This window comes from Setaria italica, chromosome VIII (assembly GCF_000263155.2).
Source record: "Setaria italica strain Yugu1 chromosome VIII, Setaria_italica_v2.0, whole genome shotgun sequence".
In the NCBI taxonomy this organism is placed as follows: domain Eukaryota; kingdom Viridiplantae; phylum Streptophyta; class Magnoliopsida; order Poales; family Poaceae; genus Setaria; species Setaria italica.
In genome coordinates, this window is record NC_028457.1 from 5,532,844 (window position 1) to 5,548,982 (window position 16,139).

The 16,139-nt window shown below is 43.9% G+C and overlaps 1 protein-coding gene across 2 annotated transcripts; it reads right to left on the reverse strand.

The window, feature by feature from the left end:
• On the reverse strand, positions 1 to 4,717 carry LOC101760789 (protein ACCELERATED CELL DEATH 6). Of its 2 annotated transcripts, XM_022828937.1 has the most exons (5): positions 4,367 to 4,717; positions 1,587 to 2,102; positions 936 to 1,462; positions 603 to 842; positions 1 to 560 (listed from the first exon to the last, which is right to left on the reverse strand). In XM_022828937.1, the coding sequence occupies exons 1-5, from the start codon at positions 4,572 to 4,574 to the stop codon at positions 111 to 113; spliced, it is 1,941 nt and encodes a 646-aa protein (XP_022684672.1). In that variant the 5' UTR covers positions 4,575 to 4,717; the 3' UTR covers positions 1 to 110. The 2 variants fall into 2 exon arrangements, with proteins under 2 accessions (XP_022684672.1, XP_004980237.1); XM_004980180.3 differs by having other exon boundaries at positions 1 to 842.
• Positions 4,718 to 16,139: the final 11,422 nt, after the last annotated feature.

The following is a 16,139-nucleotide window of genomic DNA, read 5'->3' on the forward strand; positions in this document are numbered from 1 at the left end:
TACAAAGTTTGGTAGAATCAAATTCATTAAGTAGTAACTCGTACGAGGACCATAGCACTATAGCAGTGCCTGTAACAAATCAGAGATACTGATGCTACATTTTTTTTTCTCTAAAGAGGAGAGGGGGCAGAAGCAGGTGATGAGGTGAAGGGGCTCGCAACAGCTGGTCCAGTGAATGCTCCAAAACAGAAAAACGATATGAAACTAATTGCCGCGAACAGAAAATGATGGACTACAGAAGCGCACACGAGCGGATACAGCCGCTTGATCCCATGCCTTCCTTTCGAGTGACAGCGCTGCCAGATAAACCTCCAGATGGTGCATATCGTCGGCCAATCAGTACCAATCCACGCCCCGATCCTCAACTGCAAGACGAACATGCACGCGAGCACGACCACGAACCCGTAACGTACTGCCCTCGTGGTCACCACGGCGACCAGAGCCGCGTAGAATGCCAGAAACAGGGTGACCAGCGACACCCACATCAGTTGCAGCGCCAACGCGAAGCTCTTCCACGAGCTAGCGGAGCGCGACACCTTCCCGTAGACGAGCAGGAACACCGCGGCCATGGACGTCGCCACGGCCACGGTGTCCAGGAACACGAAGGCCTTGAAGGCGGGCTTCTTCGCGAGGTTCGCCTCGCCCGTGTCGCCGTACCCGCCGGGCACGTTGAACCCGGCGGTGAACGCCGCGGTGGCGATGAGCACGGCCACCACCGCGAGGCTGTCGGACGTCTTCCCCATCTTTTCCAGTATGTAGTGGTCGCTCCATGGCGTTAGACGGTCATGCCTTTGCGGCCGGAGTTGTGCCTTGAAAGCAACTAGGGTGACGACGAGTTTTACCTGATGCATAAAAGCAAAATGACTAGTTAATTGCAATGCAAGTGTACATGGTCTATCTCGTGTGTGTAACCATGGATGCATCAAGTTGCTCACCATGGTGAAGAAACTGGTTGATCCTACGACGAGATCGAACGCCGTGCGCCCAAGGTTATTGAGAACATCTGTCCTCACCTTGCCCACCCATAGCAGGGTCTCCACGACACCGGGCGCGCCGGCGCCCACCGCGAGGTGGAGCGGCGTGTTCCCGTCCCTGTCCTGCGCGTCAAGGAGGCCGTGCAGCACCGGGTTCTTGACGGCTAAAGATACCACCTTGGATCTCTTCGCCCTGGCCGCGGCGTGCACGAAGGTCCCGCCGTCGCCGCCGCGGAGCTCGGCGGCGTCGGGGCAGCTCCGCAACACCGCCTTCACGACGCTGTCGTGGCCCATCCGCGCCGCTACGTGGAGCGCCGACAGGCCGCCCGAGTCCTTCCTGTACACCGTTCCCGGCGGCCCGGCGCGCAGGATGGCCTCTACGATTTTCCGGTCGCCGTCGGACGCTGCGAAATGGAGCGGGCTGCTGCCGCCGCTGTCGACCTCGTCGGCCAGAGCCGGTCTCCATTCCAGTAGCATCTCAACCATTTCTGCAGGCAACAACTCCGATTAAAATTTTTGCGACATGAAACCACCTTGATCACGAAGTTGTAGTAATCTTGTTTCTAAAAAAAACACGAAGGTTTAGCTACAAAGAAGCAAGCAATTACTGACCTGAGCTTTGGAAGACGGCAGCGTGGAGAGCATTCTGCGAGCTCGGCCCGACAGCCGACGCTTCACTGCACGTACTAACAATCGCTCGGACGGCTTGCACCGACCCGCTCATGACCGCCAAGTACAGCGGCGACACGCCGGCGTTGTTCAGCTCGCCGGCCGGCCCTGCCGCCGCCGAGACCAGGACCTCCACTGCGTCGCCATGCCCGTGCCTCGCCGCCAGGTGCAGGGCCGTGTCCCCGGCTTCATTCTTGCAACCCAGAATGCTCTCACCGAAGTCCTGGCCGGCCAGCTGGACGAGGACTGCGACGGCCCTGACGTGCCCCGCCCTCGCCGCACAGTGCAGCGGCGTGTCCAGCGATGAGTTCCGGCGAGAGAGGAGGCCTTGCTCCTCCCTGAACCTGAGGTAGAGCTCCAAGATCAGCTCGTCGTGCCCTTGCTCCGCGGCCACGTGAAGGACGGTGTTCCTCTCCGCGCTCACTTCTAGTATGTCGCACTGTCCATGCTGAACAATACCTGAAACAGACACGAGGAAATTATTATTTTTGGAGTGCGTTTCAATCCATATATAGTGACTTTGAATTTGCAAATCTCTACGTGAGCATCCTGGAATTTGGCTCGAAGTTCAAATAACTATCAAACCCCTATCCCACCGTTCTCATTTTAAGGTGATTTTGATTTTCTTTTATCCAAGTCATATTCTATGGAGTATATAGTTTTCCATGAATCAAAACCTAATATACTTTTCGTTCTAAGCAAGTACATTGCTACACTTTAGCAGTCTCATAGGTCGTCTCATGCAGTGCCATGTAGGATTTTTACTGATGTGGAGGAGAGAGGGTGAGGAAAGAGAAAGAGGTTGTTGTTTTGCGAAACAACCGCCTCATGACTATGAGACAGCTACTCCACCATTGTACGAGTTAGGGCAAGTACATTGGTGTCATCGAATAGGCGGTTTCATGCATTGAGATATAATCTTGAAATGATTCAACAGACAACCTGTACAATAGGTTGTCTTATAAGTTGTTTGGTAGAGGTATATAATTTTTTAATTTGTGCATAAGAAAAATGAAATATTATGAGTTGCATGGCAATAATAACTCGTACAATGGTTGTTGAGTTGTCTCGTAGTCCTACAATTTAGCTCATGAGATGGTCGTTTCGACCTCTTTCTCTCTCCTTACTCTCTCTCCACATCATCAAAAATCCAACGTGGCACTGCCATGAGATGACCTACGAGACCACTGACATGTAGCAATGTACTTGTTCTTATAGTTGCCATGCAACTCATAATATTTTTTTCTATACATAAATTAGGAAAATAGAATTAGTATGAGATAACTTTAAAAGATAACGTATTGTACAGATTGTTTAAGTAGTCTCAAAATTATCTGTCAATGTATGAGATCGTTTATTAGACAACACCAATAAACTTGCCCTTACGACGTCAGTGGTAACGATAGCTATCAAAGACGAGAAATGAGGGCGCTACCTAGAATATAATTAAGGACCTAATAATGCATCATGTGTATTGGAGAAGCTCAATGTAAGCCTCAGCGGCACGGACCGGGAAGTCAGCAGAAGTTGAAGGGTTCTGAGTTGGCAGCGAGTGATAAAAGGCCGGTAATAAACAGATGAGAATCCACTAAGATTTGGGAGAACTTCAATTGATTGATAACGAGTCATTTTCCGATCCGCAGCTCGGCAGCTCCTACATGCTACATCTTAGGCAACTAAAAACACAAAGTTTTCAATCATCACCCGTGTGACTAAGGAAAAGTAATCGGTTCTGTGGTTGGCGATGACAGGGTGATCCATTGTGTGCTGTCCGTCGATACAGGGACACATTATTCCTGTCACTTAGTACAGCTGTTTCCTTCCGAGGATTGTGCACCACTCAAACAGTCAACAATGTCACAGTACCGTATCGGAACCTGAAATCTGTATGTAGGAATATTCAAACTACTGGAAGGAACGATAAAAATATCCATTGCAGGTGTACGGTTAGCCCAACCTATATGGCGCAGAATTGTATATATCCAACTATATATAGGGAAAAGTCATATTTTCACCCTTTAATTATAGTAGAAGTCTGATTTTCAACCCACAACTACAAAATCGGACAAGAAGAACCATCCAACGGTCAAAATCGGACAAATTTGGCCCTATGGATAGTTTCAAGAGTGTTTTTGCATTTTCTAGAAATTTAAAAGTTGAAGTTTAATTAAAAAATTTATAATTAATTCATTTCAATTAGAAAAATATCGAATTGGTGCCAAAAAATTTCTGAAAATGTAACCTTCCTATTGGTCTTTTCTATTTGGCATTATTTGAATCTTAATTGTTCATGTTCTTTGTATTTTATTAAGAGAAATAAAACACAAAGAATGGTAACTAATATGATTTAAACAACTCCAAATATAGTACCAACAAATAGCTTACATTTTTAGAAAACTTTTGGTACCAACTTCATATTTTTGGATTTGAAACGAATTAGTTATGAATTTTTTATAAAACCAAAACTTTTTAAAAAATAAGTAGGATCGTGGTGACTTTTTAAACCAAACTCGTTGCTTTCCATATTTCTTGAGTTATATATAAAAAAAGAACGTTAGTCATAATCACAAAAGCATTATATTAGAATCACACGTGGTGACGGTCGTCGACTACTCGTCGTAGACAACGACAAACGATATAGTTAAGGGAAACTGTCGCAGATATGGAAAGCAAATAGAGGAAAAGGGCATCGAGACGACGACGCAATGCAAGTTATTAATTACCAGTGGATTGGTAGCGCTCTGCCCCGTGTCGTTGCAGAAGCAGCGCCATGACCTCCTCCGTCCGACCTCCGTAGGCAGTGCGGTAGAGAGAAGGGCACATCTGGACCAAGCGTGCGCCATCAGCATCATTCGGCGATGAATTTGCAGCAGGCGAGCCACTCGAAGGAGGCGCGAGCTGGATGTGCTGCTGCTGCTGCTGACGAGCCATCGTCGGATGGATCAAAGCTAGGTTGCTGCTGCGTGGATGTTACAGTAGAGTGGAGTAGGGAGGCCGCCGGCGTGTGTATGTGTGTGTATAAAAGATGAAGCAACCGCTAGCTCTCCTGGCCATTCACACGTACGTGCGGTAACCAATTCAGGCTGACTGGTCTGATCTTTGTGGAAGAATCACTGTCGATGTATAGACAAGGAAACTTCTCTGCATTTTCACTCATTACCCGCGTCATGACTGTAGTGAAAATATGACTGAGTAAGAAGAAGCGTCCAAACTGTAGTGAAAATATCTTGAATAGATGTGCTGCGCGTTGCGCCTAGGTCGATCGGTCACCAGGTCACCACGTACACCGCGCTGGTCAGCCACGTTCACGTCATGACTCATGACGCGTGCAGATACGCGAACTATTTTCCGGACAAGACGACGCGACCATGGATAGACGATAGAAAACAATAAATTAAAGTTCATCATACTATAGAGGTAGTATAGAAGCAAAAGTATATATTGTATGCCACGGACCAAAAAAAAATCAGAAAATGCTCATCATAATATTATAAGAGGGTAAGCGTATAGAAAATAGTAGAGTTGAGTGTTGTCCAGGTGTACCAGGCTAGTGAAAGATCTTATTTCTGTACCAACAGTAAAATACGACTAAGGCCAGGTCCAAGTAAAATTGGCAAATACATATTATTCACGTTTAAGTTAGATAAAGACATAATTTGACCATGGGCTAGGCCGAATTAAATTGTTGATAGTTTACGTGTTTTTTCCATAAATTAAAATAGAGTAAAGTCAATTTTGCCTCCATAAACCTCCGGACTAAAAAAAATAGGAATTAAACGCACCTTAACTTGAAGACCTCATACTGCATAATATAACAACCTGATGCTGCATCGCATAATACTCCACCAACTAGCTAACTTAACCTCACACCAATTATTGTATATTTACTTAGGGCCTGTTTGGTTCTTTAGTCCAAAGTTTAGTTCCTGTCACATTGAATATTTAGATACTAATTAGAAGTATTAAATATATATTAATTATAAAACCAATTGCACAGATGGAGGCTAATTCACGAGACGAATCTATTAAGCCTAATTATACCATGATTTGATAAATTGAATAACAGCAAATGGGTGCTAATCATGGCTTATTTAGGCTTGATAGATTCGTCTCACGAATTAGCCTCCATCTGTGCAATTGGTTTTGTAATTAGTCTATGTTTAATACTCCTAATTAGTATCTAAATATTCGATGTGACAGGGACTAAACTTTAGTCCGTGGAATAGTCTAATTCTTATGAGTAGTGCCTCAATAGTCTAAAAGTGCCTCAATAGTCTGGCAGCAACATACACCACCATGTCCCTCTACTTTCTCCTGTCGCCTCCTCGCCTTGCCACATGCGCCACCGTAACGTGATGTTAAAGCAAAAACTGGACCTCAGGCTTCTGCATTGAACAAAACGGAGGACTTGGGAGATCTGCTTAACTCTAGTGCAGGTTCCAAATTGGCTCGCAAAGGAGCAAGGCATGCCAGTTAATTTGACCTAAAAATTAACGGTAAATATTAAATTCCTGAGCCGATCGACAGCGAAGCCTTTCGAACTCATGGGTGGGCGTTCTTGGAATAAACACCATGACAAATAGATATTCAATGTAATCATGCGGTGTAAATAAATGAAGCAATAATGGTATGTGCCATCGGCTGTATGAGCCGACGGGCTGAGATAGAAGCATTGTAAAACAACAGTCATAGAAGGATCCCTTGCTAACCATGCGCATATCAGATAGATTAACAGATCTAGTCAATGTCCCTAAAAGTGTAATTGAGGTAACACGAATGAGAGGGTATTGACACCATTGTATTAGCCTAAGATATTAGAACACAACAAACAAGGATGATTAAGCTAACAGATCTAATTAATATCATAATAAGTGTAATTGCACTTAGACAAGGGAACACAAATAAGAGGACATTAACTTCGACCCATTAACTTAATAGACAAGCTCATGATAGCAAGGTCTCGTACGCGTACCTATCGGCTCAATGACGTCTCAAGCTCCTGTGATACGTCAAGCTCCAAGCTCCTATGAGATGTGGATGATACCCAGCCGATGCATCGGCTCTCAACAGTAGCGTGCTGACGTCAAGGGTCCGACGGCTAGCAATACGAGGGTCAAAGGTAAAGATCTATCGGACCTAGCATATATAAAGCAAGTAAAACATGCAAGATCTAACCAGCCGATACGATCAGATAACTGGTGAATGTTTAAATAAAGTCAAGGAGCCGATGAAGATAACCTAACCAGATTTAAGCTGTTTGATAACTGTGAGCGCTTGATAGAACTAAGAGATCGATACGATGTAACTTAATAAAACCAAACAACTCGATAATTGTGAGCAACTATCGAAGACCAGCAGAATATTGGACAAAGCCTAGAAAGTTCTACTTGCAATCTAAGATAACTCGATATCTAGCCACATAACCCAATATCAGAATATAAGACTTAACTTAGAAAGTTCTGATAGAGGTCATAATGATCGGGTCCCACATGATAAATAGGGTGATAAAATAAAAAGAAAAACGTACTTTTTTCATGGGTCAAACCTGTTACCGATCGAATGGGAAATTTTGAGGCTACCGCTATGCTAGAGATTGAGCATGTGAGCATGTCACCTTAAAACTTTTATCATAATAGTAAGTACTTCCTACCTAGGTCCCACGTGTAGTATGAGGTGAATTGCTGCAATATTTTTATATATATTTAGCGCGAGAAAAGTTCGTCCTCCCCGGAAATATCGGTGTACTTCTGTGTGTAAGAAATCATTACCGGTTGAGTAGAATTCTCGGTTCCTTAATGCTTGAGTTGTATGTGTATGATTAATTTATGTCCTGTGCCTGCATGGCGTATATCGCGCACGCTACACTAATGAACTTCTAGCCAAAATAATTTTGTGCACAAACAAAATGTTGTGCAAAAATAACAACTGGCTACGGAACAACCTCCTCTCCTCACGCTGCAGTGCTGCCACCATGCTGTCACCCGGGCCCCACCGGGCTGCTTCCTATGCATCTTGGTCTCTAGCTGCAGCGCCGAATTGTATGCCTGTGAGGCCGGCCGGTTGCTAACAGTCAGCGACGGCCCGAGCTCGGCTTTTTGGCATGCACTACTTAGCTGGGCCCAACTTGTTTATTCGTACCCTCAGTTACATCAGGTACTTGTTTATTTAATTTGCTTCCTCTCTCAGCTGGGTTTTTTAGCTGCTACATATCTCGACTGCAACCACTGTTGGCCCATGCGGGTCAGGCTGCACTAGCTAATAAAAAAGATCACGCTCTCCATCGTAGGTTCAAGCCAATCACTTGCAACGAAGCAAGTTATATAGCATGCACGTGACAAGTGATCTAGCAAATGTTTTTATATTGGTTTTTAAATGCGTTGATAATATTAGGAAATATCATAGGTGATAAAATTAGTAAAGAAAATAATTTGAACAGGGGAATGCTAAACTGCCCTCAAGTGTTTTGGAAAGCTTCAACACTCGATTTTTCAACCAATCGACGAACGCCACACATACATTACTTCTTCTCCTCCTCCAGCAATGGTGAGTGACTTCTCCGGCGAGTTTTAGGGTAGTTTGGGGTTGGGGGTGGGGAATTACCTGTGCCCTATGGATCCAGAGGGAGATTCGGGGTGGCTTGCGGGCCGGCAGTGGAGGCAGGAGAGACGGCGGGGAGCGGAGGCGGTGAGGACGTCGCCAGAGTTGGGCGGTGGAAGACCCACGATGGGCGGTGGAGGCAGTGGGGGCGTAGAAGACCAACGGTTTAGCGTCGGCCGTGGTTAGCGGTGGCGGCCGAGGCGGCATTTCACGCCACCAGAGCCGAGCAGGCAGCCGGTGGCCACGGGAGAGCTCGGTCGGATTTGATGAAGAAGACATCGAGGGAGGAGCAACGTTAAAAGGGGTTAATTTTGGGGGATAGGGTGGGAGGTGGGGGGCTGCGACTCCGGCAACGGCGGCGGCGTCAGAGTCGGGGAGGGAGGTGGAGGCGGGGGGGGGGGGCTCAAGCCTTTCCCCTCGTGCGCCGTGAATGGATAAGGATGCTGCGTGCGGGAAGAAGATAAGGGAGGGTGGGATTTCATCTGAGACGACTACTTTAGATCCAACGGAGAAAAAAAATTGAGTGCTGAGGGCCGCTAAACACTCAAGTATTTTATAGACAGCCCTTGGAATAAGTTATACGTTGAATCCATAGCTATTGATTTCCCTTGCATTTACATTATTTTTTCCTTTTCGTTTTTCTTTTTTCCTTCCTTTTGGGTCTGCTCCCATTCTTAACTGGCCCGAGCCCATATTTCTTCAGCCACTTTTCTCACTTCTCCGGTTTGGGCCGTCAACTTGCAGCCCAGCTCGCAGTCGCATGCCGCAGCCCAGCTAATAGTGCTGACGTCAAAGGCGCCTCAACCGAATCCACCTCCCACTTCCTTGCTGTTGACAGGCTGACCCCACCTGTCACATGGCTCGTACCTCTTCCTTGGATGCTCTGGTTCACGGAGCTCAAACAGAAGCAGATGAGCTTCACGCCTTCACGGTTATGGTACGGTGGGCTGGCGAGCCGAACGGTCGCCGGCACCGAGAGTAACCTGAAGTCAGTCTCCGACGATTACATCATGAGCCCCCTTGTGATTCGAGCGAAAGGGCAAGTAGCGCGAAGGCAGCAGGTCTTTCTTCGCTCGCGTTCAAAGTTAGGCTGTTAGTTTTGCAACCATGATGCAGAGTATGTATAGCGTTTCTCTAGGCTAGTCGACTTGTATGGCTCGTTTGTATATGCTGCGAATTGGAGTTTTCTCAGACGACGTATATGTTATCTCAGCTGCAATTTTGTTGTGTAAATAGCGGAGATCAATAAAGCTGTGTCCTTGGAATATCAGCCGTGTTTGGATTTGCGAGGCATGTTCTTACAAGCGACGTACTAGTCCATTTTTTCCATCTCTGACCTGAAACGCTGCCGTTCCATCTCTGAAACTCTAAGAATGTAGCCAACATTTCCTGGGATATGATCACATGCCCGACACACAGAGTTCCTACTAGCTGACCTACAACGTGTTCAGCGCCACCAAGTATGAGGGTGCCCCTCGTAAATTTTCCTTGCCGTACTATGCGAAAAACGATGATGATGCAGCGCTGCTAGGGTGCTTCCATGCATGGACCGATGGACGCTAAGGTTAATAATCATGAAGCCTCTCCCTGTCAGCAGGCTCCAGCTGCTGGATTCGAACGGCACGATTGGAAAACAAAGCGTATGCCGGACGACATGCTCAAACCAGAAAAACAAGCTTCGGAACATCCTTCAAACAAAAACACACGCAACGGACACAAAAGCGTCGAAACTTCTGTGGATGACCAGAACACAGAAAAGTAGCAGCTGGCTCATGCAAAGAAAATTTTCAAGCTTTAAATACACTCAGCAAGGATGATATGATGTTTTATCCTGCTAGTATATTTTTCACTCACGGGATGATCTGTTGTTTATCCTCCAAGTGCATTTTTCAACACTAGTATTTTTGACATAATGTTTCATTCTAGATTTTGATTTTGGTGGTATTAGACTCCGTGGAAAGCTTGTGATATTTTTTGTACAACATCGTAGGACTCTTCATAAGCTTTTAACAGAGTCCAATATTTTCAAAATTGGAGTTTGGAGTAAAAAGTTATGCTAAAAATACGAAGGGCTAAAAAATACACTCAGACAGGATGATCTGGTGTTTTATCCTGTTAGTATATTTTTCACTTACAGGATGATCTCCGGTATTTACCCTCGCAGTGCATTTTTCAACACTTTGTATTTTTGACATAGTTTTTATTACAATTTTGATGGTTTTGGATTCTATGAAAAATAAGGTGATGAGTTTGACAAGATTGTACAAAAATCTATCAAATTTTATTATCAATTTTTAAGAAAAATACTCTTCATCCTTCTCTTTGTTCTAGCTTTGAGTTATAAACAGAAGAATGAGTCGGACCTCTTCTCATAACTTTTCTTCTTCGGTTGAAGAAAATAAATAGACCGGACTATCTCGGGTCAATAGTCGTGCTGACCTTTCTCCTTCATTTCCTTTGCTCAAACAAAAGTTTCTGTATACATTGGATCAGCTAGCTAGCCAGATGAACTGAGATCACGTGGGTCAATTTGTTCCTGATTTTTTTACTGGTTGAAATTACAAAGTGAGCTGCGAGCCCAGTGCTACCGAGCTTAAGACCAAGAACACAGTACTATATGGATCAACCTTCTGCAATCAAGTAGCAACTAGCAACTGAAGTTGAGCACGAGATGCTGCTGCTGCTGTCGCTCTGCCATCAAGAAATCATCACGGATCAAAACATCAAGCTGGCCGAATCATCGCAGACGACCCAGATAGATCACTAAACCAAAAGCTAACACGCGACAAACATGCCACAGGGCAAAGCAAACCTCGAGCACACGTAGGATGAAAAGAAGCGTCTGGTGACTGGAGAAAAAGTAGGTCGGATGAAAGGAAGGAATGTCCGCTCGTCGGAACTAATACAACGTCAGCTTCTCTGTAACCTTGGTAGCGCAAAATCTGGGATCCTGACTGTAGTTATAGAATATAACGGAGAAGGGTCAGGCTGGAGTTGGACACCGAGTTACTGCACATGCTTCTGAATCGAGCTAACATGGCAAGTAAAAAGATTAAACTATATGCATGCATGAATGGATTAGGCGCTGTGTATTTTTTTTCTTTTTTGATTTACTATATCCAAGATTAAACGGACCTCATTTTTATGACTAAATAAGATTAACATTTGTACAATTTTGTAGGGCTCTTCACAAGGTTCCCATAGAATCCAAAGTTATCACATCGGAGTTACACTCTGAGGATGATCTGATGTTTTATCCTGTAAGTGTACTGTTCACTCATAGGATGATCCTGTGTTTTATCCTATGAGTGTATTATGCACCACATTGTATTTTTGGCATAATTTTTCACATTGAATGCTGATTTTGATGATCTTAGACTCATTGGAAAGCTTTTGATGAGCTCTACATGATTCTACTTAAATTTTATCTCATTTCATTATCAATTTTTGAGAAAACTCAGATTCCTTCATCTTTTGGCTTTAAATTAAAAAAGCAAATAATGAATATGACTTTTTCTCATAATCTCTTGTTTGTTTCTTCCCCCTTGTGGCAAGATCTATGGAGCCCAACCAAGAGGAGGGAAGAGCACTTGAGTTTTCCTCATAATCTCTTGTTCGTTCTGTCAAGGACAGCATAAATCTACTTGCTTGCACTTTTAGCTCACACAGTCTGTTAAGACAGCATAATGGACTATATACCATCCTGAACTAGTACATTTTTTTCTTGAAACCTCTTTAGGAGAGTCGATCTGAACTCATGAATTCACCTAATGGGACTTACTCAAATAAAACATGAATCCATTTGGGTACTTAGGGCTCGTTTGGTGGGGCTCCAGCTCCGGCTCCAATCGTGGCTTCTGCTGGAGCCCTACCAAAGGGCAGCGTCACAAACGGCTCTGCGAGTGGAGCACCCACGGAGCCGGAGCCCTTTTTGTACTGCCGAGGAGGAGCCAAAAATAGTGGCTCCTCCTCCTCTTCCTTGGGGAGGGCCCACAGGAAGAGCCGTTTTGCCAAACGTTTTTTCAAAAGGAGGAGCCAGAGCCGGAGAAACCACTCCACTAGAGGAGCCAGAGCTGGAGCCGTTTTCAGAGGAGCCGGAGCTCTACCAAACTGGTCCTTAATAGAAACTCTAGAACATCTTTGGGGTGGATCTTGATTTTTCATATGCTGTTATGCAGTGATGCTAATTCCAGGATTCACATCAAACTTGGGACTTTTTCATTGATGCTTGTACTGATGCTTGTTGCATTATCTTTGGATCTGTCTTGTGCCATGCTATATGTTTTTTTTCATTGTTCTGTTGGGTTGATAAAATAGCAAATGCAACATAAGTAATGATGAATCATTTGGGTCGAGTGCTAAACAAAGACTGAGAGATCGAGAAATATTTTTTTTGCTTACCTTGGGATGCAGTCAACTGCTACATAGACATCTTTTACTTGCAATGTCACTGATCTATCATCCTGCTTTAACATCAGGTTCCCTTCCCAATCTAGGCTTCCACTACTGTCACCTGTGCCAGCCTCCTGAACAAGCATTGCTTCCACCATTTCTCCAGCAAGGTAAAGAAAGACTCCAACTTTTGTGACTTAATTGGTGTCTTGTTGTGATCACTGACTGTACCTGATGGATATGGCCTCGAATTTTTAATCTTGATTATGGTTTCAGTTTCAGTTTTTCAGATTGTAATGGGATCTAGATTCTAGAGACTCTATTCAGTTGCAATTATTAAGCCATTTGCATTTTGGAAACCTTCAGTTTATTTCCAACTCTTGACTAACAGCTGACAATTAGGACTTCACATTCATTACTTAATTTATTTCTGTGTGCAATTATTCTCTGCACCCTAGAGCTTGCTGTTGACAAAGGAAATAGCAGTCACGGCCATTGCCAATCTCTAGTTGTTGCCTGATTGGCTTATTGCTTTCTTTTCAAACTCTTTGTGTATCAAAATCTCTCGTTAAGTTTGATGATGGTTCCATATGTCTTATGGATATTACAATGTATGCATCAGTCAGCTTAATCATTTTCTTTTTGGCAGGGGATAGAATAATGATGCATGATGGCCAGAAGTATGATATTTTGTAGAATTGATTGCTGGTTCCTGCTACTGCTGCTATCAATCTTGTACAAAGCATTTTGAAAAATGCATTTGATGCAATTTTGTGCTTCCTAATTTTGTCCGTCTGTAAATTTAACCATTTCTGGGACAAAAATATGGGCTGCTGATTGGGCCACATGTGCCATGTAAATTAGTCTCGGCCCAGAATGGGATAGTATGTACATATGAATTTTGCTTGAAATTGCCTCGGAATTACAGTGCTTATTACATAAGATTGGCTAATTAATTGTGTCCAAAATGGTCTATTTGTATGAATTTATAATTCAATTTTAAAATAATTAATATTTGTTAGATGGGCTAGGACCTAGAAATAAACGGCCTAATATGATGCGCAACAAATATTTTTCAGCAAAAAAATAGCGTGGAAACTTAAAACGGGCTAAACATGGCCTAATAAAATTAGCTCACGACTTGTGGGACGAATTTTCATTTATTATTATCTTAGTGACGCATCGAAATAAGGAACGCTACTAGTTGTGGTTTATGACGCTCGACTAATGACGAAGGGTTTTTGTCACTCCCGTGTTATAAATCACGATTTAGGATGCAAAAAACGCGTTTACGACACTTTTTGGTTCGTCATAGGTCGGAAGATTTCTTGTAGTGCTGGTTCTCCCATGGGCCCAATCAATGGTCCATGGTGGTTCATCAATCTTTGGCTCAACATCTATATTGCACCAAGATTCGGAAGAACTCTGACTGTAAACTCTTTCCCATCCAACTATGCTGAAGGTGCTAAAGTCACACGTTGTAGATGCACTTCCTTTGGTGAAGCAGCATCAACTTTCCCTGGAGCTTCACTGACAGCCTTATCAGTAGCCGATCTGTTTAAGATATTCTACAATAGATTTCTCCAACCATCATCTCACTGGTTTGTATATGCTGACAAGAACAACTTTGAATTCCCAACCGATTTGGATTTTGACCAAGTTGGCCTCGATGATCGCAACACATCCGTTTTATTAACAAGCATCTGCCCCTATGTACTCCCTGTAGGTTTTGGTCAAGGAAAATCTTTAAAGCCTTCTTATAAGTTCTATAATCCATCAGTCTTTACTCGTCAATTGGATTTTGGCCAAGTCCCAATCAGCCTGTTTTTTAGGACAAAGCAAGAGCTAGGGACCCTCTAGGTCAATCCTTTGGGTTTGACCGACTGGAAAAACTTAACTGCCTCAATGCCTTTTCCTACCCTTTTGGAATGGCGACGCCTTCAGGATTTGCATCAAAGCTCTTTGTCCTATGATGGAACGAATGGCGGTGTCACCTAGCCAACAAGTCGGCTGCATATTACTGCAAGAAAATCTTCCCAGAATATGATCCAAATAATGAGGTAAAAGCCTTTATCCTTAATCATTTCTAATTTTTACCCTTGCTCCTTATTTTCTTTGCTTCTTCGTGCTATCCAGGAAGTAATCGATAATGAATGTCCGACTGTAAGTAATTCTGGTCAGCCAATTGATTATGGTCCGTCAACTCCTGCTCTGATCCTGGGATCCGATGCCCCCACCTATTTCTACTTTGCTCAAAGGCCCCCCTCCGTCAGTAAACGTAAATTGTCTTCCACGGATACTCATCAAAGGAAGAAGAGGCAACCATACATTGGATCAGCATCAAGGGTATGATCTTTGCTTTCTTTATTTCTAAAGACACCCCTTTTGCTAACTTTCCTTTTGCTCCAGACACCACCAGATTCAGCATCGGCTCCTTACTCAAAAAAATGAAGATTTGGAAGAGCAGCACGATCCAAACCAGCAGCAACCACTATCATCGATTCAAGTAAAACCTTGAACTGAAACATTCATAGTTTCACCATATGTCAACTCACATCTCACTTGCAGGAAGAAATAGTTCATGAAGAATCAATCAACCAGCCAGGAGCTACTTCGTTGGCTTCATTGTCACCCAAGAACCTTCTCAACTCCTCAAGGTCTGCAGCTGACGAAGACAATATCCAAGGCAATGCTCATCTGCAACAACAGACTCATGTCCAGGTATGAAACATTTGCTCTAGAGAGCAACATCCTCTTCAATGAACAATTACTTATCCTGATAAATCTTACAGCTTGACAAGCCATCAACATCAGCCTTATTCTCCTTCAGCATTGATGACTATGTGGATGATGAAGAAATAAGCTCGAGTCTCAAAACATAGTCGGTTACTTTGGATATCAAAGACCAACTGTCAGCTATACTGCAAATGCTTCGTCAGAATACAATGACCCTTATGGAGGACGCAGAACCGATACAGAAGTTGTTCAGGCAATTCATAGATCATTTGTCTCCGAAGCTAGCGTTAGTGTTGACCCCTGCAACCTTTATTGAATCAAACTATATCCAAGTCCAATCAGCCAAAAAGTGCATAGCTGGTACGCAAATAAATCAGCAGGCAAAAACTCAGTTGGAAGTTAATCGACTGAAAGCGAAGGAGATCAAGCAGCAATTCAACGAGTTAGTTGCCTCTTCTTCTAATGCAGAGCAAAGTCTGAAAGGGCTGGAAACTAAACGAGATCGGCTATTGCAAGAATTAAACCGAGTCGATCAGGAGATTGCAGCAATCAAGCATAGGATTAACAACTATCCTCTTGCCACCCAAGAAAAGAAGAAAGAGCAGGCAACTTTCGTCAATGAAGCTTGCCGCCAAAACCAAAACCTCATCAAGATCTCAGGATCAGATGAAGAAGACATGAAGCTAATAGCCGACGTGGATCAAATTCGCCTGTGTGCGATTGAGGCCCTCGAGAAGGCTTTGTAAAAATACTTTATTCCCTTCTTCACGT